Source organism: Sphaeramia orbicularis, chromosome 19, assembly GCF_902148855.1.
Source record: "Sphaeramia orbicularis chromosome 19, fSphaOr1.1, whole genome shotgun sequence".
Lineage (NCBI taxonomy): Eukaryota > Metazoa > Chordata > Actinopteri > Kurtiformes > Apogonidae > Sphaeramia > Sphaeramia orbicularis.
Window position 1 is genome coordinate 20087702 of NC_043975.1, and position 21721 is coordinate 20109422.

At 38.2% G+C, this 21721-nt stretch overlaps 1 protein-coding gene across 5 annotated transcripts in view; it reads right to left on the minus strand.

The window, feature by feature from the left end:
- Positions 1-21721, minus strand: part of caskin2 (CASK interacting protein 2) — a 79366-nt gene that overhangs the window by 15921 nt on the left and 41724 nt on the right. For all 5 annotated transcript variants that reach the window (XM_030121389.1, XM_030121388.1, XM_030121387.1 and 2 more), the window contains 7 exons: positions 18745-18890; positions 18167-18262; positions 14633-14766; positions 9908-10016; positions 7836-7944; positions 7598-7692; positions 3226-3343 (listed from right to left, as the gene is read on the minus strand). In XM_030121389.1, the coding sequence (XP_029977249.1) occupies positions 3226-3343; positions 7598-7692; positions 7836-7944; positions 9908-10016; positions 14633-14766; positions 18167-18262; positions 18745-18890 (807 nt within the window). The remainder of the gene's footprint in view (positions 1-3225; positions 3344-7597; positions 7693-7835; positions 7945-9907; positions 10017-14632; positions 14767-18166; positions 18263-18744; positions 18891-21721) is intronic.

A 21721-nucleotide genomic window follows, 5' to 3' on the forward strand; every position in this document is an offset into this window, starting at 1 on the left:
AAAGGGGTCATATTTTGCTAAACCCACTTTTATTAGTCTTTGGTGCATTTATTTGTGTATTTGGTCCCTAATAGTTCAAAAAGTTTGAATTTGAACCCTCCAGGTGCTGCAAAACTATCTTTATATTCATTCCGGAAAAAATCGAGTGGATTTCTACAAGCTGTCTCAATTCCTCCTTAATTTGTTACGTTTTATAACTAGTTACATCACGACATTTGCACATATGGGGTCAAGACTTCCGACGACCATTTCTCCGAGCACGCCATAATTGTTTGTCAGCAGCAGCGGGTGTAGTAAAAACTGAAAATATGTCCAAACTTCGAGTCCATTACCTAAAATGTTCAGTTGCTGGTTGCATTAAGTGGTTGAATGGGACAGAAAGCACAATCAACAACTTGGAGGAGGTGGGGCATGAAGTGGTTCATTTACATTTAAAGGGCCAGTGCTCAAAATGACCTTTCCGGTGTCATTACTCAGAAATAGGGTTGAAGATGGACCTGCAGAGTTGAATTAATGAAGAATTCATACCCAAACATAGCATTTACAGTTTATGTAGAACACAGGGAAATGTTTTAAAATGCATAATTCCATTTAAAAAAGCAAAATATCACTCCTTTAAGAACCCATGGGAACCCTGAATACACACTGCATCATAATGTCAGTGTAACAAGAAAACATACTTGGTAAAAAGGAAAAAAAAAAGGAATTATTTGCTTAGTGTCTTTTAACATCAACTTCCACTTCCAAGTCCACATCTGCATATTTTCATAAAAAAATATCACTATGAGGCACCAGTATAATATATAAATCATGCAATATGATATTCAATAGTATCATACAGATTGATATTTTATCCTCCTCTGAGCATGTCTATAATCATCCCTGCTTTCATTGACTACAAGGAACAGCTAAACCTGTCACACCCCACCCCCTTGACCCCCAGTGTTACATAAGACGCTGCTGAATGGGAGTGTAAGATCACCAGCGACGCTGAGAAGGCTCGCTTTTCTTGTAAGTGCTGTTGGTCCACGGTTGCTGACACCACTGACATTATCACGTAGCTCAGGCAAACGCACACAAACGCACACAGCCGAGTTTGCTTCATAAGCAAAGAGGCTGTCACCCACTTTAAGTCAAACTCTTTTTCTCTTGTCTCTTTTCCCTCACACGTGAAGACACACACACACACACACACACACACATATAATATCCTAGTGTAGACTGTGAAGGCTTTAGCACTGAGCTGACACTTCGCAATCTGGCCACAGTAATCCGATTAATGTGTGCGAGTATCAGCGTATGTGTGTGTAGCCTGGCTTGTCTTGTCGAGGATGTAGAAATGAGTCTTGTGTGTACGCGTCTATGTCTGGGACCCCTCACTGAGCTTGTCCCGCTGCTTGAACGTCGCCGACTTTACAGCAGCAAAACAAGCAGAGGACTTGTATTTCCTTTATTTACTGGGATTAAATCAGATGATTTAACAAGCATGTCGAACCCTCCAGTGGTCACGCATGCCAAAATGGCAGATTGTGCTAGTGTACAAATGTCGAGACGTGTTCTTAGCTCAGATGTAACCTCTGCCCTGGGTCAAGAAAGCCCATTTAACACCAGTCAAACCCTGGTTGTACCAAAACTAATCTGACCCCGGGGTGGAGTTATTATAATCCCAGTACGATGTAGCTATTTGCTCTTCATGTTATATCACGTCAACATTATCTGGTCATTCATCCAAGACGTGTTGTAATTACAGACCTCTTAGTTGGTGTGGTTTCAGTGGTACATTTTCTGACAGTCAATTATGTAGGTGGTTAGAGCCTTTATTCTGCAATTGTGATATAAAACTACTTTATTTATGAAACAACTCAAACAAGCTGTATGTCTATGCTGGAATGCTTTATGTGCCAGATGACGGGGTGAATGTAACATGCACTTATTGATAGAAGCTTTCATGTGCCACTGATAAACTTGTATTTTTACAGTGAAGAAGAACTACTAATTCTGTCCCCATCACATAGATATTTTTGTCTTTTGTTATCTTTTATAGGATAAAATGGAACGAGGACATCTAGGTTGGTATAATATAAAGCAGGGGTGTCAAACTCATGTTAGTTCAAGGGCCACATTCAGCTAAATTTGATCTCAAGTGGGCCGAACCAATAAAATAATAACATAATAATATATAATGTCAACTCCAAAATTTTGTCTATGTATTAGAATAAGCAAAATTAAACAATGAAAATGTTTACATCTACAAACTATCCTTTCAAACAATGTGAATAACATGAACAAACTCAAAAAATAAGTGTAATTTTAACAATATTATGCTTCAGTCAATCATTTTCACATATTCATTATAACTTACAGATCACAGCGGGTCTACAAATACACAAAATATTTAATATCAGACGGAATATTGTTAAAATTGTACTTAAGTCTCATAAAACATTTCAGGTTGTTCATATTTGTTCAGGTTATTCACATTTTTTTGTGAAATTATGCTTTGTTTTAGTGTAAATACATGGAAATATTTACACTTACAAAGAAAGAAATTTGGAGTTGTGAGTATTTATAGATTATTATGATAGTATTTTACTGATCCGACCCACTTGAACTTGAATTGGTCAAAATGTGGAACCTGAACTAAAATGATTGTTAATATCTTAGTGTAATTTTTGCATTTCACAAATTCATCCCGCGGGCCAGATTGGACCCTTTGGCGGGCTGGATTTGGCCCCTGGGCCGCATGTTTGACATCTGTGATATAAAGGAATGAGTTCTGTAACCATAAATTGGCATTTCAAGAGTTGAAAAGCGTTAATGGCTTGTAGCATTATTATTTAATTTTATGCAGTTTTAACAGTAATAGTTCATTATCCTTTATAATTAGCTGTCAAAAAAAGACATGCATAACAAGTAAAATATCTATAAAGCTGTGCTCTGATACTAGAAGCTACTTTTTGTACTTGATCTTGTCAAATTAATTTTTTCCTGTTCTGCTTGCAGATAATTTTCCTTATTTTAAGTTACATTTCCCTAATTTTGTTTCTGATTTTTGTGTTTGACAGCTGAGTTGTACAGTCTGTGCTTTACCACCATGCAAAAATTACATTTACTACTGAAATGCAGAGGGATGAAACAGAATACAATAGAAATACTCAAGGAAAGTGTTGAGAACAGGACTTGAGGTAATGCGCTTTACCACATTACAAGCGTGTGTTTATGTACCTGCTCTTCTGCTGAGGACTTCCACCACTGACGGGGGAAAGAAGCCCACCCGGTCCGTCCCCCGTTGGGTGTCGTGGATGTGACCTTTCCAGCGGCCGTCTGAGTGCTGCTCCAGAACCTGACGAACAAAACAGGAACACGCTTCAGCTGAATAGTGTGTGCACGTCACAGGAAACTGCATCAGATCAGCTGCAGTTCACATTCACAGTCACTGACAAAGGACTGAATAACTGATGTGAATAAGTTACTTGGAATTTAGTTGGGAAAAGTCAGCTCCGCAAATACGTTCCCTTGTCTGTGTATCATCTTTAAGTATGCATGTCGTGTGTGAGTCCTCCAGGCATTCTTTTAAGCTCATAATAAAGGAGCCAACGAGCTGGAAATACACTGAGTGTTAACAAAATGCCTGGAGAGGACAAAAACACCTCGGCCTCCTGGCAGAATACCACACAACAACATACGAGTTCAAACAGGAGCCTGGGATGTCACAATGACTTGTATAAAGATATCAAAATACACAGCAGTAAGCACATAAACACACGAAAATGTACACCTGAATTAGTGCGCAAACAGACTGTGGGGGAATGAGCAAACAAGCTGGTAATGAGAGAGTGACAGCAGCAAGTTTATGCCTGCCTCTCTGCTGTGGTCTCCAGCACAGGGTACACCAAATTACCCTGCAACATCCCACACAAATCTGAACAACAAGACTTCACTCAAACAACTCAAATCTGCCATTTAATCCTTACACTTCATGTGATTCCCCCTTCCCAGCGAGTAGGCAGAGTGGAAAGACGGATCAAGAAATGACAAAAAATAAAGTCTCAATACATTCCAATAGGTAAAACTAAATCAATGCACCCATTAGAAAGACTTTGCATAAGACTGTGCAACTACACAGGCATGCAGACAACACAGTAGTTATTCCTGGTTGGTTGGTTGGTGGTGGTTTCACGCTGTTTCAATGCAGCAATACACATGCAAAGGCAAGGCTAGACGATGAAGCAGACTTAAAATGTGTTGTAATGTGGCCACGCAATTGTTACATAAGGCGGGGATGCTGTAATGCTTTGCAAACACACACCAAACATTATGGTGAGAGACAAAAGGCTTCATGCATTGTGGGTAGTGGAAATCAGTTCCTCATATTTCACAACATCAATCCATGTTTTGATGTCTGAAGTTGGAAAGAAGGTGAAAAGAAGGGAAAGAAGGTGTTTCTTTTTGCAGTGAGAATGTGGAATTAAGTCAAAGAGGAAAAAAAAAAGTTGTGATTAAAAAAATATATCTATATTTTGGTTGGTATAAAAATGTAGAAGTGAAATTGTGAAGATGCAAAAACTGGACCTCACACTCAGTCAAGGTCTCACTAGCAAGCCTTCACAGGACACTGATAGTCAATAACAGTGTTCAAAAATGTGTCCTGATGAAATAAAGATACCAAAATATACTAAATGTGTGCAGTTTTGTATATTTATAACAACACACAGGGCATTTTGTGACATAAGACCCAGCAAAAATCAGTGAAATGAGTGGGAAGTTACAATGATTGGTCAAGTTTACCAGGAACTTCCAGTAACTATGAAATCCTAAGTTGGTGCACAACTGGTTGAATTTGTGTAGCAATTCCAAGATTGTAACGTTTTGGTGGGACTTAGAAATTAACTCAATAAATGAGTTCACCAAAACCATTTACTTTGTGGTTCATGGTAAAAGCCTTTATGAAAACCTTGTTATTTGCTGGTCATCTCTACTTTCGTTTTCTGTTCATTTGTCATGTGACTGTCAGAGTAGACAAATGGTGTCAGTGACAGAGTGACAGCTATACCTTACGTATGTGCTTAAACGTACATTAAAAAAAAAAAAAAAACATAAAAAAATGTTTGGCAAATAAAACCATTTCTTAGTCAAACTCCAACTCAGTCTGTTTCAGTTTGACTTTGTATAAACTTTCTGTGCCTTGTTCAGAGCTGTATGAATGCACATCCTGAGTGATCTGATCATTAGTGTACAGCTGTAATGCATGGTTTTTTCAACACACTCCGGACACACTGAGATCCAATCAATAAGACTACATTCAGAGGTTGTCCAGATTATAGAAGTGCGGAATAGTGTACATGGAAATAGGCAGAAGATTTGCCTGAAAATTTGGAAAAGTCCATAGAGACACATAAAAGGTGTCTCATCATGTGACTAACTGACAATATCAGCATTAACTACATAAGATAAAAACATAACAAAGCAACTGGATGATGAATAACGTCATTCACTCACATCATTCATGATCGTTTCTTTATTTGTGATATATTTAAAAGGAACCATTTCTAAGCCAATCTATTAAACATAGACAGCTTATGCCGCAACCACAATGCCAGTAGGACAAGGAAGTGTTCTTAGCGACTTGTAGATGAGCTTTTTTATTTGCATAGAGATGAAAATGAGATCCAACTGATCCCTAAAGATGCATGTAGAGACACATTTTAATGTCAGGTGTGAAGTGACATATGAATAGCAGTCCACTTTGTGATCAGATCACCAAAAACACATACTAGTGCCTAGATGTGAACAGGGCGTCTCAGTCTAGACACTCCTGTTTCCTCTCTGCTGTCGTGCATATATATATATATGTACACACATGTCGAGAGCTCACCATAAACCCAGGTATGTGTACAAATGAGCGTCTTTACATGAAAGAGAAATCTGCTTTCTCTGGGGAAAAGCTAGCAGGGGAAATTAGGCTTCCCTAATCCCCTATCTCTAGTCCATAAGTCAGGTTTCTCATTCATATGACATTTAAAAAATGTTTACTGGAGAAAGTTCTTAAAAGCTCTGAGCAATGCTGTAGTTCAGGCTGCAGCCAAAAATGGAGTGAAGTGAGGGACTCTGAGTTGTTTGATGTCATTTTAAGTCAGGGACAAAAAAAAAAAAAGAAAAGTTGTGTTGTCTTTAAGCCATTATGTGTGGAAATTTCAGAATTATTATTCAAACAGAAAGTGACACTGGTGAAGACTGAAATGTTTGTTACCTATTCATACCCCCTACACCTCTCTGCCTCCATACACTTGACCTACAAATACAAACAAGCACATTTTTCTATAAAGTGAGTGCGAACAGAAAAATCCCAAAATTTCATCAACAGCCCTTACTGATCACCTTTAACCTACCCACTAAAGCTAATAAAGGCAGAAAACGCTGGAAAAAAAAAAAATCATGACAGCTCATACTTGAAGTTAGAATTGTATGGAATGATGATTTTAGTTAAGGGTTAATTTTCATATAACTAATGTCACTCGGATATTACATAGTGTAAAAAATGCATGTAAAAGATGTATATGGAAAAACATATAACATGACGACTATGACGTACAAAATGTAAAAAGAGGAAAAAAGATGAAAATTTCACGACGAAATTGATGTTACTTGTTTTTTTAAACACGTTTTTGGTCTGAACATGACAAAACTTTGCCAAGGAGTTGAATATTTTAGAAATCTAGAGAGAGTATTTCAAACAATTGCAATAATACAATCTCTTTTCAACATCAATAAAACACAAGAAACTAAAATAATTGGGTTTAAAGAAGTATGTTATGATAATGACATCTGTCATGATACATCTGTCATGATCAGTCTCTACCTGTCTTTAAATCACATTTAAAAACGCACTTTTTCTCATTAGCTTTTAATCAGTGAGTGACATGTCTGTTTTTTTATGCTGTTTTTAACAGATTTTAACTTGTCTTTGTTTTTTATGATGTTTGTATTGTGTTGTTCTTAGCCCACTTAACACCCTGTGTGTTCACTAGTTTTATTTACTTATTTAATTCCTTGTTTTATGTTTGGTGTACGGCACTTTGGCCAGCTGTAAAGTTCTTAAAGTGCTTTATAAATAAAGTTGCTATGGTATGGTATGGTATGGTATGGTATGGTATGATACAAAAGTTCATTGTGATAAATCTCATTAGGTTTACTTCCCAGTGATTAAATCAATCACACAGGACAGATGTTACATAACTAACATTAATATAAAAGATGATAATTAAAAAAGCTCCAGGTAAACAGTGGAAAATTATGTGGAAATAGTGATATAAAGATGACATTTCAATTTCATCTAGTTGTTTTATACAGCTGAAAAAGAATGATTACTGCAGCTATGTAAAATAGTTGCCTATGCATGAAATAAACCAATTATGTAACAAAGGTGACAGGCCCACTTGCAGTTTTCCGTATTAAATTAAGGCACTGAGAGGACTGTTGTTAACTCACCTTAGCAGATTTAGCAGAACCAGAGTGAATTCCTGACCTACTGTACCAAACAATTATTAAAAAAGGCTTTCAGAACAAAAAAAACAAAAAAAAACAAAAAACAAAGTACCATAATGAGGTCTCCAGCCCGTAGGTTAAGGGCGGTGGGGTCGTGGAGGTTCCAGTAGTCCTTCACTGCTCTAACCTGCAGGGAACTGGACGCCTCTGCACAGACACAGAAAGTTACAGAAACATCATCACATTATTTGTTTTGACTTCTACCTTCACGTGTCCCTTACTGCCTCTGTTTATACCAAAAATGTTCTGCATGGAAGCATCAAAAAAACCTGCAGTAAATCAATACCAACCTCTCAGCAGCTGTTTGATTTCCCTGCTGGCTGTGGAGGTGGTGAACTGGTTGACGATGTCCAGAGCTGTCTGATTGTACGTGTTGCGCATGTTCACATTGATGCCCGCCTACACACACAAAACGCCATGGGATTATTGTGGGAAGAGATGCACTTTACAAACAAACCCTCCCTAAAACACCTCCCTGTTTCATTAAACCTCTGGAATCCTAAATACACAACAGCTGAACATGTATTTTAGGGTCTTAGTTAGCGAACAGTAAAACATCAAAAAAGTATTAGAAATTAGTTAAAATTCTAATTAGGAATGTTGAAATTTAAGTTTCTCTACGCTCTGATATCAGGTTTGAGATAAGTATGGGTAAACTGAAGAATTATTTCACAATTAATTCCACAAAAAATAGGTTGTCCCATCTAATGTAGCTGGCTTATTCTAGCTCTGGGCTGCTAGCGAACTATATATCTGTTTTTCTGTTTTGTCCCCAGCTGTACGCCAACAATGATATTATAACCACTGTGAAACAGTCAGAAAATACAGTTTTATTTCTTTGATTCATGGCTTTGTTCTCACTAACAATGTACTCTCTCCATGCGCTCTCTACCTGCCCTGAAAACAGAGTGATCTACTTTCCTAACCAGTTAAGCTACATAATACATATAATATCTGCCAGGTCTCTGATAAGGACTGATTTACTCTGGAAGAAAAATAAGACTTTATAAAACCCTGGTGTCTGTTTATGCCAGTTCAGCACATTGCACAGTTCTACCACTTTAGTTTATTTTACTGCTTCATAGAACCAATCCACTTTGTTGTTCTGTATTACTACTCGAAAGAGACATTTTCTGATTTCAACCACTGTGAGCGCATTTATTTTAATATTTCAGGCAACCTGTAGTGTGGAGGAACTAAGAGGAACTTTCAAAATAAAAGCCCTATTAAGAAATGAATGGTTTCTATCTAGTGAAATAATTGACAGCTTTTAATTTGAAACAGCCAAGGAAATGTTGAGTGTGTGAAATAACAGTGTAATACAGTGGCTTTAACAGGGAAATGGGATACACTAAATATAACAAATTCTATTTATTTAAAGTAACTACAACAACGGGTGCCAGGCACAACAAACCCCCCTTCTCGCATGAATTTCAGCCGTTATAAGTACATGGGAAGATTTTAAAAATTTATAAAAAAATATGAACTTTGACCTACTGTTCCCAAAATGTAATGAGATCCATTCTGGGTCACTGGCAATCTATAAAGTCAATTTGGTATGAATTCAACCAGTAGTTTTGCTGCTACAGACATATGAAATTTCACCCATTATAAGTATATGGAGAAAAAAAGATTTTAAAAATTCATACAAAAATTTAACTTTGACTTACTTTTCCCAAAATGTAATCAGATCTATTCTGGGTCACTGGCAATCTATAAACCCAATTCGGAATGAATTCAACCAATGGTTTTGCTGCTAGAGTGTTAACAAACAAAGAAACAAACAAACCAAACCAAAAACAATACCCCTTGCCTCCCCTTCAGGGGGCAGGGTAATAAAGGAACTCCTTCTGCAGTTGAAACAAATAGAAGCCAGATTTGCTATCTTGTGGGGTTTCTCGTGCGTATGCTCGGTGTTGTGCTGCTTTTGGAACCTCAGTTTCCTGAGGGATCTGCCCAAAGGATCAATACTGTTCTATTTCATTTAATTTCATTGACTCTATTTGAGAACACATTTATTTACCGTTCAGGTTTTGTTAGCACAGTTAGCCCCGATGATGGTGTAGCTATCATAAGTAGCTAAAACGATTCTGTGGAAATGAGCCGTTTGTGGGCTAGGTTTACTTATGAGTGTTTATACTTAATTTATGCTCATGACTTTTGTGGAATCTTATCCACAAATGTAACTTTAAGGTCATATAAGCATTTTACTAATTCAGGCCAAAATTTCGGAGGTTTTAAAGCATATCAACTTTAAAAAAACACATAAACTTGTTTTTGTTATTCAATCTCTTCTTTCACTCAAAAATATTAGTGGCTGACTTTAACACGGCCATATTAGCGGTAATAAAATAATATTTACATCGAGAAGCAGTCGCACTACTTCGGTTTTTCCGTAGAGGGCAGCCTCATGCAGGGACGTCCCCGCTTTGGTGGTTCTGTTGATGTCAATACCAGCTTTGAGCAGCAACCTAGGAAATCAAATCAGAAACACTCATGTCAAGACCGCGGGCAATGCTCAGAAACAGATCCATCTATTCAACTGTTACAGACATCTGCAACATCTCATTAAGCCATACACCCCCTACTCATCCACCCACATGTGCACACTGAGACACACACACAGTAACAGTCACAATTATCTCTGGTTCTGTCAGAGGCCCAGATGTAGGAATGCTGATGGCGTTGTATTCGGAGCGTGGTGCAGGACGAGGAAGAGGAGGAGAGAAGTTTAGAGTCAGGTTTTGAAGAAGTAAACAGCACTCAGGCACTGCTGCAGGAAATGAACAGGATTCACTTGTGTGGTGTTTTCTGATGCACATTCTGTGCACCACTGTGTCCCATGAGTGCTGCATTTGCGTATTTCATTTGGAAGATGGAAGAAACCCTGTGTCAGGTAGCATTTTAATAACGTTACTTTTTTTTATTTTCCTGTTTGAGCTTGAGACAAAACAATACAGACGTTTTGTCATCATAAATTACAGGCCAAGAGACTTCAACAGGGAACATGAGAACAAGAGTGTGTGGAACATCTGCAAGTGATTGGAGTGGACACTTCACAGACGGCCTTTCAGCAAGTTCAAAGGCAGTTTCCAGTTGTTAACAGTACAACTTACTATTAGGACCATAGCTGAATGAAAGGCACACTAAGATATTTCATAATGGAAGTTGCGAGCACAGAAACATCACAAGGTCGTTATTTTATCAGAAAAACACTCATTTAATATGCAGAAGATGACAAGTTTTATGTTTTTATTGCTTCTATCTTTTTAAAATAAATAGAATTGCTGTATTAGAAGATGAGGGGACAATAAAGAGACAACATACTCCCCAAAATAAACCTTAACCTTCTCTATTACAGAATTCTGATATCTCTCACCTTTTTTTCTTTAATAGTGGCCCTAAGACTAAGTTAGACTTCAGGCAAATCAGATTTGTTCCTGAAACCAGATCTTTTGAGACATACTGTCCTCATTGTTATTTGTAAGAGATCAGTTTGGTTTTCTGTCCTATCTGCAATGGTTGCTATGGTAATGATGTAAGCATCAGTAACTATGTAGCTACGCTGATGAGGTTTTTGACCTGTTTATATTCTCTCCAGTTTTACCTGTACATAAAAACCCAACAAACAGGTTATTTTAGCAGCTGTAAACAGGCCGTTATCCTCCATATTGTCTTCCATGGGACTCTGTCAGTAGCAGCAATGATTCTGGAACTGCATTCATAAGAACTTAGAAATGTGATATGATGTGATATGGTTTTAACTAGACTTAATGTGGTTTTTACTGACTTTTATATAACAAGATAGGATAACAATATAATACAATCTGGATACGACAAAAACTATGTCTGAACATAATATGCCTGAATCATGTCAGACAGACAATGGCTGCTCAGACTACAACACAAGCAAGAACTGTTTGAAAAGGTTAGAGAGATGTAAATACGACCTTTGATTTACGCTGTTTGTAAGAAAGCTTCTGTTTGACCTAATGTGAATATACTGAATGGAAGACCACAGGGTGTTGCAGAAACAGGAGATTACTAAGCTCTGCTGTTTGATGAAAAAGACAGTTTGAAGATGCAGTTCCTCGACTCATCGCCTACAGTTTCATGAAACATCAGGAGTGGCTGAATGTTCATCATCTCCATCTGTGTCCTGTTGAAGAAGTTACTTTCAACTAGGACTGCACGATTTTGGCCAAAAATAAAATCCCAATTTTTTCCTCTAAAAATTCAATTTGTGATTTTTGGATAAAATTACAAAAGACAACAGAAGTCAGCATGTCGTTCTCGTGTGCAGCCCGCAATGCAAAGCACTGCTCCCTACCTGAAGTCTGTGACAGTATCACAGAATTGCCCAAAATTCCGTGATGGGCCCACAGAAGTGATATCAGTGTAAATCAGTGACAGACATCAGTCATGCGTGCGTGGACCACATAAGATGAATGATCTCCATGCAGTTATATTTAAATTGGGGGATCCGTGCGTGGAGGAGACCTCAGGGCCGACCCAGGACACGCTGGAGGGATTATATCTCTGGGCTGATCTGGGGACGCCTCAGGATTCCCCCGGAGCTGGTGGATGTGGCTGAGGAGAGGACAGTCTGGGCTACTCTGCTGAGGCTGCTGCCCCCACGACCCAGATCGGAAGACAACGGTACGGTACGAATCTGTGCATGGACCATGTAAGATGAGTGATCCCCATGCAGTTATATTTGAATTGGGGAATCCGTGCGTAGGCTACGACTAACATTGGTATCACTTCTGTGGGCCTATCATGGAATTTTCAGCGATTCCGTGATGCCATCACAGATTTAAGATCCATGGTCATTACATGGAATTCTGTGAAAGACCACGCTCACAGTTAGGAGGAGGAGCCTATGGTAGCCCAGAGGCACGTGGCCTGGAGACCCGAGAGATGAAATCGATTTGATGCTTACCCTTTTTTAAAAATCGTCCTGCTCAAAAAATCTGATTTAGATTTAAAATCAAATAATTGTGCAGCCATACTTTCAACATACATTGAGCATATACTGTACATACTTTAGAGCCAGGAACAACTTCACAAAGTTAAAGTAGTACATCAATTACATAAACTTTAAAGTGGGTTCCCACAAAACACAGAAATAATTCTGTATCAACCAACAACAAATATTTCCAGGTCTCTACTGTGCAAATTCTCAACTAGAAAGTCTCTCTAACTATACAAAGAGTAGTTACTGTAAGATGTCTGGCTCATAAGTATGGCACTCTTTGAAGAGACATAAATCCCTTTGTGAGATATGCCAGCCAAATTCTGCTGAGTAAACCTTGAATAAACTTTTGTGCTACCACAGGGACTTTGATTCCTGTTTATGTTGCAGCTTCGCCTTCTCTCCTCAACGTCTGCTGTTCAATGCTCCAGATCAGGAGAAAGAAAGAGTGGGATGAAGAGGGTGTTGCAAGAGGGATCTGATCATTTTGGCAAAATGGGATTCATTAACAGAATATCTGAGAGGCAGGGTGGGGTTACTTGGCTAAATACATACAGTACATACTTGCAGAGATATGCTGGCAGAGAAAAACACATGGGGTTAGAGCAGCACAGGGCATCTGAATGTCGAAGATATCAGTGATGCAAACAGTATGCTTTTTAAGGGTGGAGACTGTTATTGGGTGAAATATTATCAAGCCACAAAGTAAAAAGCCGAATAAGACTTTTCACACCAGCGCCATTTAGTCTGATTAAATTTGGCTGTTGTTTGTTTTCTCTCTTTGTGTGATTCATTTGGGCAGGTGTGAACACTGTAACTGCACTCAGATGCACTCTTTTAGGTCATGTTTGACTTATTACATCTTTGAAGCTATTTTGGTCTTATGTCATTTACAGATTTTTGTCTCGTCTTCTACATTGTTTTTCATCTTGTCACTTGTTTTGTATTGTTTTATTTTTGACATAATTGGCATCTTCTATGTTCTTTCCATATTGTTGCATCTTTGACATTTCATTGAATAAGAACTCAGACTGGACTCCATTTTGTTTAGTTTGATTTACAGTTGCACATTTAATACAGGTGGTGCTCTTTACATACACTCTATTGTTAACATGATACTGTAAAGTTTAGCTGAGGTTCTCAGCCTCTGATTTCCCTCTAACAATGTCACTGAAGTCCCTATGAACTATTCACCTGTACAGTTTATGATGTTGTATGTGTGTTACTGTAGTCCTTGACTGTCCAAACACTGGGGTAAACATCATCATGTTTATTTCAGGAAACTATTTCAGGAAACTAAACATATGCAAGCTATTTTTGCGATGCTCCATTTCTGAAAATATTTAGGTCTACACATTGTTTCATGCATATTAAAAAGCGACTATCTTCTTTGCCTATCACCTGATCTATGCAACACATCTGTTGTCTTCAGGAACATGATAGGGATCATTTACATTTACACACCCAGTTGTACTCTTAACATGAATTCATATCTAGATGCAGTATATTTTGCTGTTTTAAGATTGTGTGTCCAAATGCTCACATTTACTCTTATTTATCAAATTGTTGGGGAAAAATATGAAGCTGCTGCAGCTATGTGCTCTAACAACAGGGTGTAAACGTAAGTTGCAAATGATGTAAAAACATTAGATTGTTTTCAGTTTTATTGTGGTTGATCTGACGACAGAGAAAACAGTTGAATATGAGAAAGGTTGATGTTTGATGTACATGTTTTGAGCATTATTCCTGTCTTTGGAATTCATAAATTACCAAGATCTGGCTTGAAAAATGTCACAAAATTAGGCTCAGATGATATACTGAGAAAACTCTGGAAGTGAGCTTCAACTATTAGAGATATGACTTTCTAGGCTAAACAAAATGGGGCAAATTACATATGTTTTCTAAATCTCAAAATTGCTGGAAACGTTTTACGTAATGTAACTACACAAGTCAGTCAGCAATAGGGGCAGCAATAATAGCAGCAAGAGTGGTAACAGTAGCATGATCGCGCTGTGGGTGGTTCGTCAGAGGCTGCCAGAGAGCTGCCAGGGCAGAGACATGACTGGGTTTTATTGCAGTGTATTTCAACAGTGTTTCTCGCTGCGATCTTACTTGATGATGTCTTTGTGTCCGTTCCTGGCTGCCAGGTGGAGAGGGGTGGTGGATGGGGAGTCGGTGCTCTCACGCCCTCCCTCCCCTTCTAGGAGCGCTGCCACCATATTACTGCTAAGCAACAACTGAGCAACCTAAGGAGAAAAACCAGACCCAAAAATGAAGATCAAGTGTTTGCTGTAAGAACAGATGACTGGCAGAATCAGGGCAAGAACCGCAGCATTAGCATTACATAAACACACATGCAAATCCAAGCCAGCTGAGTCTGTCTGGTAAGAATACATGCATGGATATAACATACATATATGGTGATTTATTTATAGGGTCAAGCTGGTATATAGAAGCTTATCCGCCACTCAGCAGTTTTCTAAAGATACCACAGCCTCCACTCAGACACAAACTCACTCCTGAAGCGTGTGTCACAAAAAATAACCCAAAGCCTTCTATTCTTTCACAGCTAAACTGCAAAGTCAGACGACAGAACATTTAACACTCATGGCAACTGTGTGTGTGTGTGTTTTTATGTGTGGGTCTAATTCTGAATAACAAGGCTGGCTATACATCTCACAGACGAGCTTATCCGCAGATGTGACAGAGACACAGTAAAAGACACTGCAATGTGCAATCCCTTTAACTTTACAGTATGTGTGTCCAAAGACCGTTGTCAAAGCCTTTTTTCCTTTCGCTCAAACAAGCTTAAATTAGCTAGGTCAGTTCATGTAAGCCCCGGTTCATGTTTGACACTGGCCAAAAAAAAAAAAAAACAAACCCAAAAAGAGCAAAATAGGCCATTTTCGTATGCAAATAATTGGATTAGGTAGACTGCATGAATGAAGAAAATCGCTTCACAGAGGTTTAAAAGTGCTACAGTGCTGTTCATAGACAGAGGCGTGAACACATTTTCATAAAACCATAGATTTATGACTCAAGTACAGATAGAGACATACACACCCACTGTTTTTACATCAAGTCTCAGTGTTTGCCAAAATGTACAAGGCTGTAGACTCTCATACCACACCAACATCCTTCAATCCGTAAATGTTACTATAAATATATCAACAAGTTCTTCATGGTGAGTATTTACTGTGCTGTTTGAGTTTTTGCAGAATGATGTATGTGCAGAGTTTGACTCTCCTGTCAGGATGTTTTCACATTCATCTGGTGAAGGGAGAAAGTTAAATCTCAGTTTAGACTTGTGCTGAAGAAAATGATTTATGGTATCACAAATAATTTGGAACCAACACTTATAAAACTGCAACTTTTACACAAGGTATGCTGGGTGGAAACTTGAATATTTGGAGATAGTGTATTTTTTAGTTAAGGGCACGGAGGAGGAAGGTTTAACAAGATTCTTCACTTCTAACCCAACATTCTGAAGTTTATTTTAAAAAGATGTGGAAATATTTTTAAACTTGGATTGACACTCACTCACTAATACGTTTTAGATGCTTCCAAGACCATAAATTACATGGTTAGACGACTGCTGTGTGTATTTGTGTTTCCAGTGGCTTTAAGTAGATGTTTATGATAACAATGTCACAAAAAAATGTAATACAGTAGAAATTCCATAACTTAATTTCAGCATATTTTAAATCAAGTGGTCTGAGAGGATACAAGACCTTTGAATGTACTCCTATGTTTTCAGGGTGTAGAAAACGTATCCTACGATCCAATTTTAATCACAGGCATTTTCAAACAGGTAGGCAGGTTAAATATATGACTGACTGCTGTAATTACCGATTACTGACTATGTTCTGTCAGAAAGAGACTTTCCTGGTCTACTCCTTGTCTCAAAATGTGGCTGAAGTTGTCTGAATCATTGATATTTATTGATTTGGATGGACAGGAGAGAGCTGCAGTTCAAAGGTGTGTGTGTTTTTTTCTTATTTTGTCTTCTGCATGTTTAATGTTATTGCACAACTGAAAAACAGATGTGTTATTGTCAAAGCCAGTTTGTGATGCGGGTTCAACATAATTACATTAATTATATATGATGCATTGACTACATAATTTACCCCTGGAAACAACAAAAATAAATTATTATCATTCATTTTATTGCGCTTCTAATCCACGTCTTGCACATCAGTGTATCAGAATAATAACCTGAACAGATTTAGTTTCTATCATTATAACTAATTTTCCTCATACGTGGCTCAGTTTAGAGTCTGACTGTGTAAATGTGGGCTTGAACTATGTGTGAGATGAGCACCTTCTCACACATTGTGAACTGCAGTTCCTACATTATGTGAGAATTTATGTAAGGACCATTTTTAGACACATTCACACATCTCTGTAAGAAGGTTTGGCTGTAAGTCAGTCAGTGCCCTATAAATTTAAAAACACAACATGCCAGAATAAAAAAAATATAACAGAATGTCTAAAAATTTATCGAGCAGTAACTGAAAATATTTTGGTGACCAAGAGTCCACAGCGATTTCTAGCCATAATTACGAATTATGAAGAAAATGTTACATGTCACATGTCAACATCACTCTTTTCAATGCAATATCTCAGGAATGCTTGGATTTTTTTCCCCTGTAGATCAGTCACTTGGACTCAGATATGAACTGATTACACTTTGGTGACCAAATGTCAAAGATCAAGGTTGCTGTGACGTTTTTTGCCATACACAAAAATTTAACTACAACCTGATTTCACGGAAATATGGGCATGACATTGTGGTGAAGTGATGACAATTTAAATCCAGAAGGTCAAAGGTCACCTTCCCTGTGACCTTATGTTGCTCTATAAATCACTTCTCCATTCATCATTCAACAACATACTCGTCTGCAAAAGCGTTTTATTACCTCACCCCCCGAAGCCGAGGCAAGGGGTATTGTTTTTGGTTCGGTTTGCTTGTTTGTTTGTTTGTTTAACACTCTAGCAGCAAAAATATTAATTGAATTCACGCCAAATTACCATAGATTGCCTGTGACCCAGAATAGATGTCATTACATTTTGGGAAAAGTAGGTCAAAGTTTAAATTTTTATGAATTTCTAAAATCTTTTTTTTTTCGCCCTTTTTACTTACAATGGGCAGAAATTCACATGTCTATAGCAGCAAAACTACTAGTTGAACTCATACCAAACTGACTTCATAGATTGTCAGTGACTCTGAATGGATCTCATTACAATTTGGGAACAGCAGGTCATAAATAAACTTTTTTATGAATTTTTAAAATCTTCCCATTTACTTATAACGGGTGAAATATGTGCTAGGGGCGGGGTTTGATGTGCCTGGCGCCACTTGTTTTTCTTCGTGTGCTTGTCATAATATGTGTGAATCCCAAACATTACAATAAATAATATTGGAATAGCTACTGAATCAGATGCCCTTACTAAAAAGTCTGTCTGTTTGAAGTGCATGAATAAATTAAGATGTGAATCCAGTGGCTCCAACTGACAACAGTTCTGTTATGTAACACCTTCATCCCCGGCATTGATATTTTATAGTGTTTGTTATTTATGGGACAGATGTTGGTAGGACAAAGCACCATGTACAAATGTTAAGGTCATACTAAATGGTCTTCATACCTTCAGTCTGCCAAACTCACAGGCCAGATCCAGAGGTGTCTTTTTCGCCTTGTTCATCAGACAAGGATTAGACTGGTGCTGGAGCAACATCTCCGACTGAGAAAAATAAAAACAGGAGAAAGGACAGTGTAAGTGAATATCACCTTATGTATTATGCATTTGCACTCAGGTGCCAATCACCACGACACATCCTCAGTGTGTGTGTTGATGTTTTGTCTATCTGCACAGAAGAGGGGAATATGATCGCTCTAGTGCGGCCTGTGTTTAGGTTTGTCACTATTGTGTTTGCTGGTGTTGTACTAAAGAGGTCAGCGTAACGGATGGGTTATGTGACAGACTGAGGGGAGTGTGTGTGATATGTGTATCTGTCCATTAAGAGATTCCAGGAGTCACGTAGATGAGGCTGTAGGAAAGGAATGTGTGTCTTTAGACGCTTGTGTCATTGCATTAATGGCACTACTGATATTGTTAGTGGACAATACAGGCCGGGACACAAAGGGGGTAGGTTTCACTGAAATGAGACGACTGGTAATGCCTTGGAACGTTGCCTGAGGCGGCAGAGGTGTGTGTTCACTCACCACCTCATAGTGTCCATACTGAGCAGAGAGATGTAAGGGTATCTGTCCATCGTGGGAAGGCGAGTTCACCGAAGCGCCGGTTCTCAATAGAAGTAGGACCGCTTCGGCTTTACCCTGCCACGCTGCGTAGTGAAGGGGACGCATACCTACAGACCGAAACATGAGTGAGATATTCAAGCAGGAAACTGGAAAGGGAAAGGGGCAAGAGTGCATCAAATGTAATGTGTAATTCAGTTTCCCTCAGACAAATGGTTATTCATCTCTTGGAAGTAAAATGTAAAAGAGCCCTGAAGCCTCCCCTTTAGGATTTGATTTAAATCACTTCTGGAGCTAAAATCACACCCACATCTTCTATTTCATTCAGTGATAATGTCACACGAATGAAGATGCAAAACACTCCGAGTACCCTTTTTTGCTGTGGAACTGAGCTCACAGGGAGTAGTACTACTCAGCTTGTGGAAATATTTGCATAACTGTGGGTCCTTAAAAACCATTTAAAACCAGAGAAAATAACCCTGATGGTGATAGTTATTTCATCAGCTTTACCCCAACGCGAGCTCCGACATTGTAAATTTATAAGACCAAAGCTCCATCTTAGAGCCTCTGCATAAAGAGGGAGGTTTCTAATTTAACTTTACTTCAATTGGAGATAACGAAATAGTGTGGTAGTATTCTTAGCAATATTTTCAGCAGGGAATTAATACACAAAATGAAGGAAATCAATATAAAATATCAGCTTATATACACTGTAATGAAAGACTTTTTCATTTTTTTTTCCAAACAAAGCAGGAATACATTATAATTTGGAAGTCTGGAATCATCACGAGACGAGTTTCAATCTAAATGTGAAAAAAAGTTAAATTATATGTGTTTTAATCCACTGTTATGTCAATAGTATAATTTAGTTTTCCATCATCATCATTATGGTTTAAAACTTGCCAGTAAAATGTGGTATTTCGAGAGCAACATCCTATCTGATCTTTTGCTGAGGTGCTGATAAATGTAAGAGGGATTTATTTTTTGGTTCCTGAACTTAACTGGAGGTCTGGCTCATCATCAGCTCTTCATAAATGGTGGCATATTGTTACTGTTTCAGTCTAATATGGTACTTGAGGGTGTTTTCAGACTGGGTATCCGGATCCATGCTGTACCTAGATACACTCACAGCTTTCCCACAGGTGTTGTGTTTACAAGCACGTACTGCGGTTGGGTACAAGTGGGTGTTACAGGGCCGAAACAGTAGGTGGCGGTGTGGAAGGAATTCTGTAGCTATTCAACAAATGCGGAAGTGACAAACCTTTACGTCATCAACTGAGCAATTGTTCTGTTCACTGGCAATACTTTTCCATCTGTTAGCCTGTTTGAGGCAAAGAGAAGAAGAGCGACCTTCGTTGTCCTTGATATATATATCGCCGAGTGGTTTGGTCGATAAGGCGAGCCTGTGCCGCACAGGTCTGAAGCTTTTTCAGGAGACAACAGGAGCACCGTCTATGGTCTTGTGGTGATTAGGTCATTTCCGTTGTCAGAGTGGTGATTAGGTCACTTCCGGTTTTGGGTACGGATCGCTTTCACACGGCAACGTTTCGTAATGGAGTCCACGCAGTCCACACCCAGGACTACCGTCTCCGCCAAGGTTATTATCGTTAACGAAAACCAACGAAATGACGAAAACTAGAATTGAAAGAACATTTTCATTAACTGAAATAAATAAAAACTATAATTAAAAGAAAAAAACGATAACTAACTGAAACTGTATTGTGTGCTTATAAAACTAACTAAAACGTATAAAAATGATGGATAAAATTCCCTTTGTTTTTGTCTTTGTCAATGTCAGAGTGACATGAAATTTATCTATTTCCCTCAAGCAATTTTAGCTGCTGGCACCATATGACATTTCACGGTTCGTCACTCGTGGTTTACAGTCGTCTTCTGGTCTCCAATCTACCTGGAAACATGGAGACTAAAGTTGGGAGAAAGCAGCAGAGTCCTGTCTGGGATTTATTTGAATACGACGGCGAAGAAGAGAAAAGATGTTAAAAAAAAAACAAAAAAAAAAACTAAAACTAAACTAAAACTAAGCATTTGGAAAATAACGAAAACTAATAAAAACTAGCAAACCTGCTCTAAAAATTAATTAAAACTAACTGAATTAGAGAAGAAAAAGTCAAAACTAAATAAAACTAAACTATAATGAAAAATCCCAAACTATTATAACCTTGGTCTCAGCTGAACTCAAGTACGGTACTCGTGTATGGAATGTTTGCATTCACATTGATAAAATTAAGCAGATTTTGGGGTCCAATGTACTTGGATACGGACTCGGATACACAGTGTGAAAACGCCCTAAGTTTGTTTCTGGTAATGACACATAGATATTTGCTACATCAGTTTCAGTCTCTAGGCAGGGCAGGGGTGGTGTTTTGGTCCCTGACCCTTATCCACATGACGAAGTGTCCTTAAGCAAGACACTGAACCCCAAGTTGTTCCCAATAACTGTCTCAGTGGAGTATGAATGGGTGAATGTTACGCAGTGCAATGTGTTGAGCACCACTGAAGAAGACTGTTATAGTTAATTGAACAATACACCATTGGATTTAACATTAGCCTAGTTAACCTTCGAGCAGGGGTCTCAAACATGCAGCCCGGGGCCAAATGCGGCCTACCAAAGGTTCCAATGCGACCCGTGGGATGAATTTGCAAAATGCAAAAATTCCACAGTCAAGGCTGTGGAACTCATTTTAGTTCAGGTTCCACATACAGACCAATATGATCTACAGTAAAATAATAACAGCATAACAACCTACAAAAAATAATGACTCCATATTTTCTTCTCGGTTTGAGGTGAAAAAATATTACACTATGCCTATAAATAATGACAACTTAAAATTTTTTGTCTTTTAGTGCAAAAAATAACATTAAATAATGAAAATATTTACATTTACAAACTATCCTGTAACAATAAAATGTGAATAACCTG